The following is a 17,761-nucleotide window of genomic DNA, read 5'->3' as shown; positions in this document are numbered from 1 at the left end:
GTATAGTTAATGTAAAAGAATACATGTATATAGCGTGTATAGTTTTGCTAGCATTTTAACGTTCTACTGTGTAAGTTTGCTTTTATTACGTTTCAGTAGTTACTAGAAACATTTATACCGTATAGATCGAGCTGTTAGGTATATCAGGAGAGAAGGAAAGAGCAAAGGGATTGTAGGAAGCAGCAGAGCCATCATTCTAACTTATTTCCAAATGTTGAAACACATTAAAAGTAAGGATGATGAGCCTGATGGGAGTTGATGGAAAGCTGCATACCCTGATAGACCAAAGATGGGGCACTGAATACATGTTCTACTGTCTAAAAGAGAAATAACGATTATTAAAATGTAGTATTAATTAGTAGTACGAGTAAAAAATATTAAGTTTAAAAAGTAGCTTCTTGGACAAATGGGGAGAATGGAGAATGGAGAGAGAAATCTGGAGGGTGCCTTTTTCTGAGCTCCAGTATCAGGAAGTCATCTGTGCCCAAGGAATGGTACAGAGAACAGATTCTATATATATATATATATATATATATATATATATATATATATATATATATATATATATATGTACTATATATATATATATATATAGATATATATATATAGATATATATAGATATATATATATCCACGATTGGAACTGAGTAATGCCTCGTGTAAGCTAGATGTATAACAGGATAAATTAGATGGTACATTTATTTAGGATAAGTATTGAACATAGAGCCTCGTGATGTGAGCGGCACAATGCTGCACCGGGGTCTCCGTAACTCCGCTGAACAGTAGACTTGCAGGGCTGATTATAAAGTATTATTAACTAGAAGCACAAGTGTATCTGGCCCTTTAATATATAGAATAGTAAAAGGCTGCACGCTGTATACATTGAATTACTGGGGAATAATTGAATCAGTGAGTTTGCCACCCTGTACAGCACAGAGAGGAGGCAGTGTAGCCTGTGTTTGCTTTCACAAGAGCCCCGAAATTCAATTATTCTTCAGGCAATCTACTCAAAGCCAGCTGTCTAACCCTTTCACTCCGAGAGAGGCGCGCGGAGCAAATAACAGCAATGCGTTTCAAGCCCCACCGGGTGCGAGAGGGTTAACCGGTTGATGGCATTGCCCTGAAATTTGGCAGGTCAGGAATTCGATATTACGTCTCCTCCGGACCCGACAGCCAGGATGTTGGCTCGGGGTCTTAGTGGGGTGGGACGTCAGACAATGTAATCGGAAGATGTAAAACACTCCATGATCGGTATTGGAATATTGACATGTCCAAGGGTTTCAAGCTTGTATTGCGAGCTCCTATCTATTATTATATCTGCCAAACATGTCCACGCAGATTTATAGAATTATTGATGCTTCATATACGTTACCTATACCATATTTATGAATCCATTTGTATTCCAATGAATACATCTATAGGTTTAGCATCCCAACCTTATATATACATTGTGCATATAGAAAGAAAGCCAAGGAAGTACAAAAAAAAGGGTGAACGGAAGAGAATAAAGAGAATCGAAGCAGAAAATAAAAGGAAGAATGTACAAAGGGGTATAGAAATGTAAAAACTGTAGAAGGAAAGTATAGCCGAAAGGAATAAGTTGATGATAAGGGGGATGATAATGGGAAAGAGATAATGGCAGAGAAGAAGTAAAGAAAAAAGGAAGCATACAGGGGAGAGTAAAAAAGAGGAGAGAGAGAGAATACAACCGGAGAAAGAAAAAGCGAGGTATGAAACTATAAAGGAAGAAGGACATGCAGAAGAATCCCAAAGTCAGGTCACGGTGGATGCTGTTAGGTATGGAACTTAAGTGCCATGTACAATCCGTTTTTCATACTAACACTAAATGATATGTGATCCCATAAAAATGTAAATAGTTCTGACACTCTGTTCGACATGTTTATCGTCTGTACCTAGAACAAGATATGCCAGAATCCTCAGTCAATAAGCATCACTGTGGGTCCTTTCGTACATATGACGGCATTATTCATTTCCATCTTTCTAGAACGTTAATGGAATTAACCTCCACAATATCACGTGTCCGAACTTTATGATGTTTTGGTACGCTCTGGCTTATTGTCATTTTTATTTTAAAGTTAATTTAATGTTTTATTTTTTTATTTGCTAACATTTATTTAACATTTACATACCCGCTGACCACCTGTAATTAAAACATTTACGCAGCGTCAACCAATGCAAGCCAGGTGCCATAAAACCCCCCCATTGGGTTATTCTATGATCTTACTTCCCCACCTATAGGTTTTTTTTAAGTATGATTAATAATACATTATACAAAGTACATTATTATTTGGCGGATCATATAGTAAAATGCATAGTTAATGCACGTGTGTATTTCAGTTCCCATGACATATAAACTATTATAGTGCGGAAAACTTAATCTCATTTCATTTCAACCCATGGGGATGAATTCTGTTCTGTGGGAAAATGGACCGTTGGCAGAAAAAGCTTACTTTTGCTCATTATGCTTTACTGTTCAGCATCTTGGCAGCTGAACCCATTTGAAACTATTTCATTTCAGTTTAGGGTTTGTTTGCCTCATTAAATAACAAGCAGATTTACACAAAGGTTACCCGAAGACCATGTTTTATTAAGGTACTTCGGAATGAGAGAGGGGCAAAGCTTTATGTCATCCTTTTGAATTATCCCTGAGTCACTGTGTTTAGGTTATCTTGTGGCAGGAATGGAGTTTTACCATTTGCGTGGATTTATTTCCTTTGGAGAAGTGGAAGCCACCCGTTCTGGTCCCGACCGGTACTTATGAGCAAGCGCCATTTAAAGCGCGAAACGCGTTGACCTTGTGTGCTTTTTTCTCCCTCTTATGCTTGTATACCGCCGCTTTATTGCACATTAAAGCACTTTATATTTATCCTTGGAGTGCCAAGCCGGCATATTTATTTGTACGAGTAGGGGGCTCTTTGTGAAGGCGCTGTGGGTCTTCAGTGCCCGTTTCCTAGCAGGATCCTTTGGTGCGCGGTTACCGGTGGGGAGTACCGGAGGATTGTTGGCTTGCAGCTTGTTGTCATCCAGACCCATTCTTGCCTGGTCACCCTGTTGTTCCTGTATGCCATCTTCTTCTGTTATATACTGATTGTTATGTCCTGCCTACCCTTTGTACAGCGCTGCAGAATCTGATGGCGCTATATAAAACAATAATAATAATAATGATGATAATAATTGACCTTGATACAACCTGGATCCATCTCGTAATTAAGTAAATGTTCCTTTTGCATTTTTCTGGAAAACCCCTGTCTTATTTCTTATAACCGAGCGGCTTCCGGCACAAATCACTGTTTCGGAGTGCCAGTGTGTTTCTGCATACGATTTCTACTTATGAGCCGATCGTGAGAAAACCCTTGGCTGGAGGGCACTGTCACAGTAAGTGGCAGGTGATACCCATTGGTGCTGTTAGAAGTTTTAAGTATCCTTTATTGTCAAACATAATGCACAATCTTGGGTTATGTGACAACTTCTTTGCATTGCGATTATCGCTCATGGAATGCTTACTCTTTCGTTGGGTGGAAAACGAGACTTTAGATGGTTTGTCCATGCAGACTAATGAATTGTAGACTGATGCTTACCCATAAAGTATCTCTTATATTGTTTGGATTTTGTGACCTCTTTCTTGCTCCCTTCTCCTTAGATTGTACCCTAACTTCATTAGGTTCTCAGCCTGCCATGGTGCCACCTTGATCTTGACCTTGTTTTGGCCACATCTTTAAACATTCTCTGTGTTCTTCAAGTCGTATGACTTAGTATTAGTGTTGCATATACTATTCGTTGTTCCATCTAAGGTGATTAGTCCATCACTAAGACGTGATAAAAAGACACAAACAATAAGGATGTAATGCATCTTCATAAGAACGACTCCTTGCTTACAGCTAACACTGTAATTTCTCATCTGAGTTATTGTCGCAACAACTTCACACGTAAGAATCACACGCACAAGCATCGTACCACTGCCTTTACCACTCGATTTTCCGGCATACAGGTGGAAACGCGGTGGAAAGACGCCAAGCTGTCTCCTCTTCTTTTAGTTTTGAGAGAGGGAAATAAAAAAAAAAAGGCTATTTGTCAAGAATAATAGACACCGAGATTCAGAGAGCGAGAGGGGGCACAATGGATAAACGCATGTACAGAACAGAGATACAAACGCAGAATTTAAGACTCATAATCATAGAGATTCATCAAAGCATTTGTTTAGCTCTACTTCAAAATGATGCTGGTCAGTGGCGTCTGCTTGTTAGGAAAACGGGATGTCGTCGATGTATCCATGGAATGCATATCAATAACTTGCATACTTCTTGTCATTTAATGGTAGATCTTAAACTGTCTTATATTGCATTGTGCAACTTGAGCTAGTAGGTTTTAACTATACTTTTCTAAGGTTTTTTGAGACATTTGCAAAGAAACCTATTAAGCGGGATGAAGATGGCTCTTCACGCAATGTGATCTCACCAATGAATTGAGTTTTTATTCATCTGTATGTTTACAGCGATTGGTTTTGTGAACTAAAAGGAATTATTACTACTGATGTATATAGTGCCATCCTATTCAACAGAACGGTACCATGCATTAACAAGACATAACAAGTAGAGCGTCAGAAAAAAAGGGGAGGCATAACTTGCGCAAAGAGCTTACAGTCTATAAGTATACTAAACATTATTTACACACTCCCATTGTAAATAATGTTTAGGTATTTTATATCATTATATATAATATTTTATATTATATATAATATATAATGAATATATTGCTAGGCATATGTACGGTATGCAAGATGGTACGGTAGGAGACATTTGGCAGCGGGAGTGAGACTAGGAAAGATAATGGAGCGAGCGCACAGGATGGTTTTTGTATCACTTCTACAACATCAAACCCTCGCAAAGAAATACAGTTAAAAATAAACACAAATGAATATAATGTTTCAAATATAGAATTAACCCCTAATTTTTGAATACATTTTACAGTATCCCTGGAGAATGTACATTATAAAATGAGCAGGTTCGAGGTCTTTTAGTGGATAAGGAGCTCTGGCTGAAAAACCCAACACATATTCATAGTACTTTTTAGCTCCAATCTGAAATGTAGAAGTCCCGAGTAATAAGCCGTATCAAATCCGCATACTAGACATCCGGACGTAGCGCTGGTGATGATCTATCCAGAAATACATGCTTATTAAGCGCTTGGAAATGGACCTGCCATTGACGAGCTGCGTGGAAGAACCCGTCCTGTTTGTGTGAAGTAGACTTTATTTCTAGAAACCGTGAAGATAAAACACACGTCTGCTATTTCTTGTCTTGGATGTTGGTCGTGTCAGCCGTCGGTGGCCTTAGATCTGTGTCAGCCCGCGCCGCGCAGACATATGTCGAAAGACTTCAAGGGTAAAATAAAAGTGGACTGACCGGCAGGACGAGCAGGTTATTCCGTGCACTAGCGGCGCTGCCGTATACTCAGAATCGCCCCAGTGCATTCATTTCTGAATTAAAACAACCAGATTTTAAGTCTTCTGCCCACACCTGCTTACAAGTATCACCTATCAGATCTACTTCGAGAGGTGGGCAGGTGGCCCTAGAGGGGCCGAGATTGGGTCCAGCCTGGATCAGTAAGCCGACTTGCTTTACTTTTCCTAAACGTAGGTCCTAACGTTCCTGGGCCGTGCCGGGCATCAGTCCGGCTTAGAGATATTCATATGGAGACAGCGGTGGGGCAACTACTTGCCCGTAGCATACCCCAGGCGATCGGGTTAAGAGCCACGCTGTTGTTTGTGGCTGCGGGTCTGGCTTGTGGCAGAGATTTCAGGAACGCGTTTACATGACTTTATGACATAGCGATGGCTCTTTACGCAAACGTTTATTTTATTCACACAATTTCATTTATATGCACGTTCTTTTCTGTTTCTAAACGCATTATTGCGACTTTTGGGGCTGCAGAACGGTGTGATGTGCTCACGCCCAGCAAACACGGACGTCAAAGGGACGGGGCGACTCGGGCCAAAAGACAGGGACTGGACTGCTTAAAGAATGAAAGTAGGGAGATATGGCGCAGAATTTCCATCCAATATCATTATTCTAGGAGAGACGGGAGTCAGTGACTTCGACAGAGAGGTTTAAAAGCCTTTAATGGTTTAAAATGAAAATATATAACACACAGCGCGTGAGAAATAATATTAAAGGGTTAATGACGGAGTGTGGGGGTAAGACCGGAGGGTAATTATATATAGATATAGATAGATATATAGACCAGTGTGAGGAGGAATAAAATGGAGAACAAAAGAATGGGGCAGAGGGGCTGAAAAAGCGAGAAGGTATTATAATGAACGATGGATGAGGGAGAGGGCAGGAGAAGCCGGTCTGTGCCGAGGAAAGGAGGAGAGGGGGAGGAGGGCAGTGTGATGGAGCGGAGTGATGGAGGGATGCAGCGGTAGCTAGAGCCGCTCTCACCCCCTCTGAAGGAGGAGGTGGGCCGGACACGCAGCTCAGCTTCACCCTGGTCTAAGTGGAGGATGCCGGGCCCGGGATGCCCGTGCCTCTGAGCGACCGGACACCGCGGGGGCCGCTGCCCGGAACATGGCGCCCACCAAGCCCGGCTTCCAGCAGGACTCTACCCGCAGAGAGCGGTAAGAAAGGCCGAGGACTTGGGGGAGGCCTGCAGCGGGCACGTACCGTGTGAGGGAGAGAGTGTCAGGAGCTGTAGGCAGCACCTGAGGGCTCTGTCCGCGGGCACCGTGTGCATAGACACCCCGTGCGTGTGTGCGGCTTCCCGGTGTCTGTCTGTGTGTATACGTGTGTGTGTGTGTAAACATGATATATATGTGTGTGTGTGTGTGTGTACACACATACACACACACACATGTACATACACATACACATACTCATATACACACACACACTCATATATATATATATATACACACACACATATATATATATACACACACACTCATATATATATATACACACACACACACACATACTCATATATACACACACACACACACACACACACATAAATATACACACACACATACTCATATACACACACACATAGATATGAGTATATGTTGTTCCAGAATACACATGGTTCTTCTAGGTTACTTAAGCCTATTCAGTATGTGGGGTGTAATAAATATAGACCGGGGAAGAAATGTAGAAGAGTTAGTTTTTTCACACATTATTACGCTGGGTGTTATGGCTGTGTTATTACGTTATACGTGACATGTTAGTGTACCTAAATAAACATTTTCTGCGTGTCCTGTAATTTAATTGCGTGTGATTTCAGCCGGTCTAGGCTATCTGTCTGTCTAATTAAATGGGGCAGAAATACAGAATTAGGCTATTTATTATAATTTTTTTACGTGATGTCTGTTCATATGTTTTTCTCTTTGTACGTTTTTGCTAATGCTTTACGAGAGCTGATCTTCCAACATCCAGCAGCCTTAGTGGTCTGTCTCGCTCTCAGAGACCCCCTCGCTCTGCATCTCAGCGATTGGCCTTCTGATTGTTTGCAGCTCCCCGTTTATTTTTTAACGCCTTCCTCTACCCGTCCGAAAAGCGCGCTGAAAAACTGATTAGATGGCGTCTGGCTTTTACAGTCCAAAAGTCCATGGCCCCCCCCCCCCCCTCCACCAGATCTGCCCGTCTAAATTAATGGGAAAATCTATTAAGAATTTATGTACATTTTCACACCTCCCGCCTTTAAAAAGTTTGAACGCGGATGCAGATTTTAGCATATCGTCCATAGTGGGTCAAAAGGGCAATTGCCCAGTGGCTCCTAGACAGGAGGAGGTCACAGTCTGGTGCAGAAGACAAAAATCGAGTTGGGGACATTGTATATGTATAGCGATTCTTGTTATTAACTGTTCTGCTTGTTGTTTTAGGATGTACGTATGTGCCAAAGGCTACTCTGTTGTGGGCCACCATTGGCCCTTAATCAGAGTTGATGTCATTTATTATTTAATTTTTTGCATTTTAAGTGGATCAACTGCAGTCAGTCTGTATTCCTGGCAGTTTTGATCTTTATAGAATCACTGAATGTCGGATGTGTCTTTGCGCAAGCATTGCCGCTTCTTCTATTTGGACTCGCTTTCTGATATAAGTGGCAAAGTGTTGGACTTTATGGTATTTTACAGGGGAAAAAAAACCTCGCCGACTGACTGAGACAGTCGTTTTCATGTACAGCCAGCTGCATGTTTCTCGTTCTAATCGCAGGCAGCCAGATGCATCTCTTCAGTGGCAAGCCGAACATAACATTGAAAATAGATTTCTATTGATTTTCGTAGAAATCACGCAGATGGAACATACATGAATCTTATTGTGACGCTGTAGCGTTCTGTGATTTTGTCAGTGTGTTCGGCTCTCCAAATGATTTCCTATGGAAAATACGTTTCCAGAGAAAACAGGTGCAGTTTGATGTTCTCAAAATAGGGGTTTTTTTTTTTTAAACTCTAAAAGAAGCAAAGAAGGAAAGTGTTCTGGCAGTGTAGTTAACTATGATTTACCAGTACGGGGTTAACTTGAAAATCCCCCATAATTTATGTATACATTGCCCTGTACTAAATGGACCTATGTCCAGTGGATGGTATGTTTTTATTTTGATAAAATACATAATAAATCTATTACCAATAATATATTTATTTAGGTGTATTTTATACAGATTCCAAGAGGCGTAGAAATCGATGCGGCTGCCTGTAGGATCGGCGTAAAAAAATAAATAAATCCCAAAGTGAATTAGCCAGACATTTTCAAGTGCCCGGTTTAAGTACATGGGTAGACATATTAGTAATTAGTAACATGTTATATGTCCGGGACTTCTGCGGGATCAGTTGAAGTGTCGCAGGAGGATTCGGATGTAAACATTCCATATTCTATTCCAAATGATGTGTATAAGGTAGAAAAGCTAGACTCTGAGTAGAGGTCCAATAAAAAAGTCGTAGGATTTGATTGTCTTGTTTTTTGTTTACTTACAAAAAAAACAACCTTTTCCACCCAAAATATTAAGATCAATATATTTTTATATCAAATTAATATATATTTACATTAATTTATTTAATTTAAATTAATAATATTAAAGGGACACTACAGTCATCATATGCCCTTTAATGCATATGATAGATGTGTGGCCCCTTTAGGTTTGTTGTGTGGTCCGCAGAATCCCCCAAATACATTTGCCCCTCTCCTTACCCCACAGCTAAATGGCCTGCAGGATCCAGCAGTGGCTTTGGTGAACGCCGCATGCAGGGATCTGTTTAGAATCCTTCCATTGATTTCAGTAGGAGCACTTTCCTGCCGCTGATTGGCCGCTTATGCTGTCAATCAGTAACAGGAACATACTCCTGTTGATTTAATTGTAAGTACATTCCTGCCTCTGATTGACAGCTTCAGCTGCCAATCACTGCTAAGAGATTCTGGATCAGAGTCTCGGGTATTTGTTTTTAGGGTTACTAATACTAATAGAATACTAATAGCAGGGGTGTCCGTGACATTAAACTGTCCCTTTAAGTTAATTCAGTAAAACAATATTGAATACGGTATTTTACGTACATTCTGGACAGCAGCAATGTTGCTCTTTTTGGCTTTTATTTATTTATTGCCTTTTATTTATGTATTGCCTTTATAGTGTGCGCAGAATTGTCACATTTGAAACAAATGTTGAATTTCTAAGCTTCTTCAGTTCTTTTCCCTGATCCATGTGCTTGGCAGCTCTGATACATAGTGTATTCATGTCACTTGCTTCGCCGTAAAATACTACCAATCAAATGCATTTTGATACTATTAGTTTTGACAACAGCAACAAAAAATAGGCGTCTGGTTGATGAAGGCTGTAAAGGGATTATAATCCCGAGCAAATGAAAATCAATTGATATCTCCAAGACATAAAGCAGCGTTAGCTACCAACAAACAATTATAGAGAACGGCGTTCTCTGCTACCAACAACTTACTAAAGAAATATCGGAGGAAAAGACCCCTGTCCTTCATAGGCCACGGTCAAAGTCACTGCAAAATCAAGGGTGTCCTGTTAAAGGCTACCTGAGGCCAATGGTAATTTAGTGGTACATTACCCAATCGCTTTGATGATCTCTGTTAATTTAATGAACCCAATCATTCAGGAAAGGCTCTGGTCAAATACATGTCCAGCTATGTGGTCGACCTCTGCTTTGACTTGTGTGCCAAAGTACCAAGCCGTCTCCCACTTGTCAAGGAAAGAGGAAAGACGGCTTTAGTGAAGCATGGACGGAGCATCACGTGACGCCACTGGCCATGGTGGACATCCTTAATGTCACTGCCCACTGTTATTTTATACTAGATCTCCTTGTACCTGCCTCTACGTATATGTCATTTACCCGGCTATACCCACCTACATGTCACAATGTACTGCCCCCATACCCTGCTCTCACTACATGTCACAATGTACTGCCCCCATTCCCTGCTCTCCCTACATGTCACAATGTACTGCCCCCATACCCTGCTCTCACTACATGTCACAATGTACTGCCCCAATACCCTGCTCTCACTACATGTCACAATGTACTGCCCCCATACCCTGCTCCCCCTACATGTCACAATGTACTGCCCCCATACCCTGCTCTCCCTACATGTCACAATGTACTGCCCCCATACCCTGTTCCCCCTACATGTCACAATGTACTGCCCCCATACCCTGCTGTCTCTACATGTCACAATGTACTGCCCCCATACCCTGCTCTCACTACATGTCACAATGTACTGCCCCCATACCCTGCTCCCCCTACATGTCACAATGTACTGCCCCCATACCCTGCTCTCACTACATGTCACAATGTACTGCCCCCATACCCTGTTCCCCCTACATGTCACAATGTACTGCCCCCATACCCTGCTGTCTCTACATGTCACAATGTACTGCCCCCATACCCTGCTCTCCCTACATGTCACAATGTACTGCCCCCATACCCTGTTCCCCCTACATGTCACAATGTACTGCCCCCATACCCTGCTGTCTCTACATGTCACAATGTACTGCCCCCATACCCTGCTGTCTCTACATGTCACAATGTACTGCCCCCATACCCTGCTCTCACTACATGTCACAATGTACTGCCCCCATACCCTGCTCCCCCTACATGTCACAATGTACTGCCCCCATACCCTGCTCCCCCTACATGTCACAATATACTGCCCCCATACCCTGCTCTCCCTATATGTCACACAACCCGTCACAACAGTCTTGCCTCCAGCCCCCAATGATCTGCACGTTGCTTCCTTACAAACCCCTGCTCTACCACACAGTACCACCGGAACCTACCCTCGTAGTCATCACAAACAGCACATTACTCTGGCTGTTGTTGGTGACTCTGGTTTAACACGGTACTCCGATCATCCAGCAACCGCACGGTGCCTGGACCTTCACCTTAAGCCCCATCCGGCGTAACTAACAATTCCCACTGCAACAAGTCATATATATGTAGTAGGGACGCGATGAAGCTTTGCTTACGTTCCCAGCAGCTTTCTTTTTTTTCTCTTGAAACCATTCGTTTGGGCAGGCTTTGGTTAAAATAGTGCACGGTGGAAGCGATAGTATTCCTGTGAAGCTCCTCTGAAGGAGAAACATTGGATGGAAAACAAGAGCAGTGAGAAAGGAGCTCAGATAGTGAAGAGTGTCAGGATAATGGAAAATGCGACGGTCCAAAGTGGCCGGTGGGATGCAAACCATAGGGTTGGATTGATGGACTGTCACAGCGCGGAGCAGAGGATTTACACTCTGAAGGTTATATGTAATAAGCGGCTTGTCTACAGGGGCGGCTCTAGGTGTTAAGGGATTCTGAGTGAAAACATTTTCGGAGCCCCTCTCCGTCCTGGGCAATTAATGAAGTTATGTATAAAGTAACTCAATGCATATCACAGTGGTGTAAGGTTGGGAGTCTGCGCTTAGATCCCCCAAAGATTACCAGGAGCCTTAATTGCTCAATCTGCTGATACGTTAGGCTTCCCACTTTCTGGGTCTATACACTTTTGGGAAAAGACCACGAAATTATCTAGAAATATAGAATTTTCCGGCAGATAAGAGCCAATCGGCCCATATTTCTGATGTAACACTCTAACCTTACTCAGTCCTGGGTCTTGTCTTTGGTTCAAGATCGCTCTATGTCTATCCCATGTTTAAATTCCCATAACAACAAAATAAAGTGGTGATTACACTTTTCTGCAGGGCTTTCCTGAGAATTTTGATGTGACTTGGTGAGCCGTTTCAAGCTGCTTTATGTAACTGTGACATGTAGAATAATGTACCCAATTCATTTTCTAAATGCATGCATTTTCTATGCACACTAGCGTAAGTTTGCGGCCTGTAGAACATTGTGACACACACCCAGCATAGATTTTACACACCTGTAAACAAGAAAAATTCAAGGGTTTTGGGTCCCAAAGAGCAACTTTCCCTGCTAAAGAGAGATGCTGGGAGTATACGAAAGAGTAGCCATAGTGCCTAATGGTTCTTGAAGCTCCTAAAAACAAGGTCTACAGTCAGTATGTATGTATATATACATACACATACACATACTTACACCTATATACATGCACACACTCTCATATTGTGTGTTTATAATCATTATAGATCCACAGGTAAATACATATTTATATATCGGTATAGAGATCTTTAAGATGGAATTAATTTCCCAGGAAAGCGTCTCGTCCCCATGCCGCAGCGCACTCTTTATCACCTGTCGCCATTTGGTGTCGGCAGAAAGTAAATCAAAGTGTTGCAATTTGTTATTCTGCTGCACTTGAGGAGCTGAAGCTAAATAACACACGGTCTGAAATTCTGATTGAAGTTGTAGGAGGGGGGATCTTTTAATTTAATGCCCTTTAATCGTGCTGTCTGCCTCAGCAGCTGGCATTTTAAAGGTTGAAAGTAGGGAGGGAGTGTTAACCCTTTCATGACTTCATAGGCCATTGAAACAGTGGCGTCAATGCAAACCAATGCACGTTTGGGGGAAATTGATTTTTTTTTTTTGGCATTACAGATGCAAAAATAGATGGGATTATTTTAGACTGTAAATGGGGGGTGTCTGAAATCTGCATGATGGGGGTGCATGAGATCATAAAATTGATTTTGATGAGAGTGAACCTGAAATAGAATCCTGTTCGGCCGGGACCTAAAAGGGACAGTGAGCTATGCATATTAGATATTTCAATAAGAGCAGTGTTTATTAACAAAAATCCTTATTTTTACTTGTTTAATAAATATGAAGCCCATCTACTTTTCCTGCACCAACAAATAGTTTTTCTATAATAAACTATATGAGAGTTGCATATAAGCAAAGTGTTAGCGCAAGACACAAAGTGGAATAAAGCAACTCTATAGCAACCAATCAAATATTCCTGTTGATTTTTCCCCCCGCTTTCCAAAAGAATTGGTCTGTATGTACACCCTGCAGTATATTGTGGCCAAGCTCATCCTAGTTGGCATAGACCGAGCGCTGCCGAACCCAGCCACAAAATGCCCTAGGAGGGGAGGGCAAGCTAGTAATATGGCTGTTACTTAGACCTGTGCCACTGGGAGGCAACTTCAACTACTAAGCAGCATTTCTTAGTGAAACAAACATAGCTAAAAAGAATCAGGTGTGTGCGTCACTTTAAGTTTATTTATATACTGTTTTAAAAATATAAATACATTTTAGCGATATTTTGTGCTTATGCCTCTCTCTCTCTCTCTCCTTCTATATATCTATATATATTATTTTTTTTTACATAGTTTTGTCTATCCTTGTAGAAACACAATCATTTACACCTAAATCTCTTTTAAAGCACAATCTCTTGTTACGTATCAGCAAGTCTTGTTTGACTTTGTAGAATCATTTTCTCGCTCCATGCATATAATTTGCACTCTGAGAAAGCAAAACTTCATGCATTTTGCATTTTCTCAGAATGATTATATGTTTAATTGTTGTGTGTGAAATCCGCTTGCAGAAAGGCCCCTTTGTTACAGATCTGGAATTAGCATCTCCCCACTCATTCATCTGCGATGTCCTTTCATTCAGAAAAAAAAAAAGAAAAAGCTGTGTACTCAGTCAGTTTAAACAGCATAGAACAAAAAGCTTATTTTACTTGTTTAGCCTTTATTTACAGAATTGCTGTGAATTCCGTTATCAGACCCTTTAAAGTCACATTTTAAAACGTAAGGCCCTAAAATGTCTACTATTACCAAAAATACCTAGTTTAACCTTATCCAACATGCTATTTTTCCAGCTCTTCAAAATAATAAAAAATACATTTTCCAACTGAATGCCAGAATTCTTGCTCAGTGTGCTCTGATCCAACAAAATTAATAATCCAGGTCTGATGAAGCCCAGTAGACTTGACTTGATTAACAAAGAAGATTACTTCTGATGGAGAACTTTTGGAGTAATTATGTAGAAGCCTACGGCCTGGCCTCCTCACTGACTTGTAGAGTAGTCCTAAAGAGGTCCTAAATTTTGCTCGGAACCTCTATAAAAAATGTTTAACCCCTGTGTGGCACCCAGGTTCCTCTTATCTTGGTTGCCTGAGTGCCATTATGCCCCTGGTCTTCATCTGCCATAGTTTGTCCCTCCTATAATTATCATGGAGACTGTCAGGGCCGGTAATATACTTGATGGACACGGGGGATTTTCAGTCACCCTCCTCCGTAAGATATTTTAAACTTAAAGGCATACCCCAGCCATCATATGCACTTTAATGCATATGATAGCAAACTGTTATATTGAGTCCCCTCCATGTATTTGCGTCTGGTCCGTGGCGTAGTTTGCGTGTTTGGACACTCGCTGTCAGCTCTAGTGCTGGCTTGCATGAGTTCCATGGGATCATTCATGCGCAGAAATCACTCTCATTCATTTCAGTGCTTTCCTGTCCGTGATTGGCTGCTTCCAGCATCCAAACCTGGTGCGAAACGTGGGCAGAGGAGGGATATTCTGCAGCGGGTAATGGCTTTATTTTTTAACAAAGTCACAAATGCATATAAAGTTACTTACTAACTTTTCCGCCCTTTATGATATGCTATGCTGAAATGATATACAATACTTGGCTCATGATATAGTCCACTGATCAGGCGTGAAGAATCGAATGGTCTCCCACATTTGCGCCATCATATAATGAAATGTGATGCACAATTTGATGAACTATACATATAAAAAGCGTATACTATACGCTTAGTTATGAAGGGGTTAAAATGAACATTTGACACAGTGAACAGTTTAAATACAAAAGTACAGAACAAGTCTAATCAAATTAACACATTTGCCTTTAACAAGATGGCAACAAAAGTAAACAAGTTACTGGAAACAAATACACATTTGAAACAAGTAATATGCTTCATAGGACCGGGAACTGTCACAAAAACAGATTATTATTCTCTTATTTAAAGAGTCTATGGTTAGAATATTTTTTCTCCATAAGAGAAATCGTTTTAGGAGATCTTTGGTTTTAAATTGAGGTTCTTGGTGAACCCGAATTGGCTGTTATGGGAACCTCACTTATGTCGTATAATTATTATTATTATTATTATTATTATTTTTTTTTTTTTTAAAAATGTGTATTTTACTTGCGCTCGTCAGGGTTAAGCTGCAGTAGGAATGGCTCCGTTCTTCCGATTGTTTCTTATTCCCTTACCTGTTTTCCTTCATCCCTTATTTTCTCCCGACATCGCACGTTGCCTAAAGGTCAAAACCGATCATGTAGCTCCCTTCTGTGCTTTTATTGAAAAGCCGCGCGGAGCGTCTACCGACGGGATTTTGGCCGTGTTGACTCAAAAGCAACTGAAAATAACTCACAGCAATCGCCGTCCGTGCGTTTTTGTCCTGTGCAGCAAAATGAAAATGATTTTTTGTGAAATAACCCGCTATCATTGATAAAATGAAGATGCTTGATGTATCCCAACAAAACAAAAAGGGAGTGCGTTTTATTTTTACCTATTTATCGGCAATAGACGCTATCCTTAAATTCAGTACAATGATTTATAATAAATACAAATAATATATATTTCCATTTTTCATCATTATATAAGATTTTATAACCGCTCCATGGCTATGGTTATAATTGAATTAAGGACAATGACTTATAAAAAAAAACACCTTATATAAAGCGCAATCATCTTTGAGGTTTTAAGGCAATTTGTACTATTATTTGCGCGTATCAGTATTGGGAATAAATCTTTTTTAATGACCAATTAATATGTAGATTATACTTTGCAGGCAGTCGAAAGAATTGCTATACTTAAGAATCCAACAATTTCTTATTTGGAGAAATGAGAAATACGTAGACACAATTTATAACGACGGTGGCCGTAGCAAAAATACATGTTTCTGTGTTATGAATAATTCTTATTATTTAGCTATTTTACCTGTCTTGCTTTTCAGCATGAGCACAAGCCCAAATGAAACCTGTATGTCTCACTTCTTGACCTGGGGCTTTTATTTTGCTGGCGTTTAATATGAAATTCGCCACCTTTTATCTATTGATCTTGCGACCTGTAACGTAACAGACCATTCAGCTCCCTGGAGAACAATCTTGTTAGGCGATATAAAGCCGGGATTTGCATCTCTGGGTTTATACGCGTTCTGGTTACAGTGAGTGGGTTTCTGTTGATAAAGTCGTTAGGCTAAAAAACAAGAACAAAAAAAAAAAAAAGAAGAAGAAGGAAAAAAAAATGAACAAGGCTGTCAAAACCATCCCACCCTCCTCCTCGTTACTTGAGCGGTAATCGTTCCAGCTAACAGTTTATGCATAAATCCATAAAAATGAGCCAAACGTAGACGCATTTTGTGCAAGAGCAGGCCATACATTGGAAGGGCTTGGCTTACAGAGCTAGATCATTTATAGAACTTGACTCCTCGACGCGATCCGGTATAAAATTGTATTGGGTATCACCAACTTCCCAATGTTAAAAAATGAACTGCATAGAGAGATTGTTTACTTTGGTGTTAATGAGGATGGATATGGTCAACATTTCAATAGAATAAAAAAAAAAAAAAAAAGAACAATAAATACATTTCAGACTTAAGTTAATGAGAATATTTGTGTCGAAGTAGTCGAGGGAAGTTCTATTATGAACAAAGTTAGAGAAAAATGTAGGAGCGTGGCAGAGAATTTGACAAATCAGCACATTTTTATTTGTTTTAGGGATTTTAGGGAAATCTGGAAACATTACAACCAACGGAAGCATTTGTTACCCATGGAATTATAAGTTTTGAATTATATATAACATAATTGGTCCATCCTATATATATATATATAGACCAATTATCTTTCCACTCCATAAAGCCATTCAACTACTAAAATTTTTGTAACTTTGAGAAAACGCTCTGCCCCGAGAGCCCATCACTATCACTTTTTCAAATATATCATAAAAATGATTGTATTATTTTCTGCTATCTCTGTAATTAGATCCAGGTTGCTTTTTTTGTTACACACGTGACAGATGCGTATTTGAATAATAGCCAGTTAAAAATCATAAATTGGAAATACCCAGGTGACTCAGAGAGGAGAACATCTTAGAGATTAGCTTTATCTTTTTTTTTTTTCCATTCTAGCGTCGCTGACTCATTTATTTGTCTGTATTTTTTTTCCCCAGCAATGGGTTTGAGATGTCCTTTAACTGTGCAGAATTAGTCCATTAGGTCCTGCACTTTAATAGAGTTTTAATCCATCAAGTGGAGCAGTTGGGTGAGTCTTTTGAGAGCTTCTATAGGGCACTAATGCTCAGAGACATCGGCCCGAATCACGTATTCAAA

General features: G+C 40.4%; 1 protein-coding gene across 1 annotated transcript in view; it reads left to right on the top strand.

The window, feature by feature from the left end:
* Window positions 1-6,587: 6,587 nt before the first annotated feature.
* The window catches only part of LOC149284056 (neuronal PAS domain-containing protein 3-like), a 176,771-nt gene continuing 165,597 nt past the window's right edge, over window positions 6,588-17,761 (top strand). Inside the window, exon 1 of the mRNA XM_089497231.1 lies at window positions 6,588-6,637. Within this exon, the coding sequence (XP_089353357.1) occupies window positions 6,588-6,637 (50 nt within the window). The remainder of the gene's footprint in view (window positions 6,638-17,761) is intronic.

This window comes from Sceloporus occidentalis, unplaced genomic scaffold (genome assembly GCF_023333645.1).
Source record: "Sceloporus occidentalis isolate IW3139 unplaced genomic scaffold, rSceOcc1.0.p SCAF_100, whole genome shotgun sequence".
Taxonomy (NCBI): Eukaryota; Metazoa; Chordata; class Lepidosauria; order Squamata; family Phrynosomatidae; genus Sceloporus; species Sceloporus occidentalis.
This window is presented reverse-complemented; position numbering and strand designations above follow the sequence as displayed.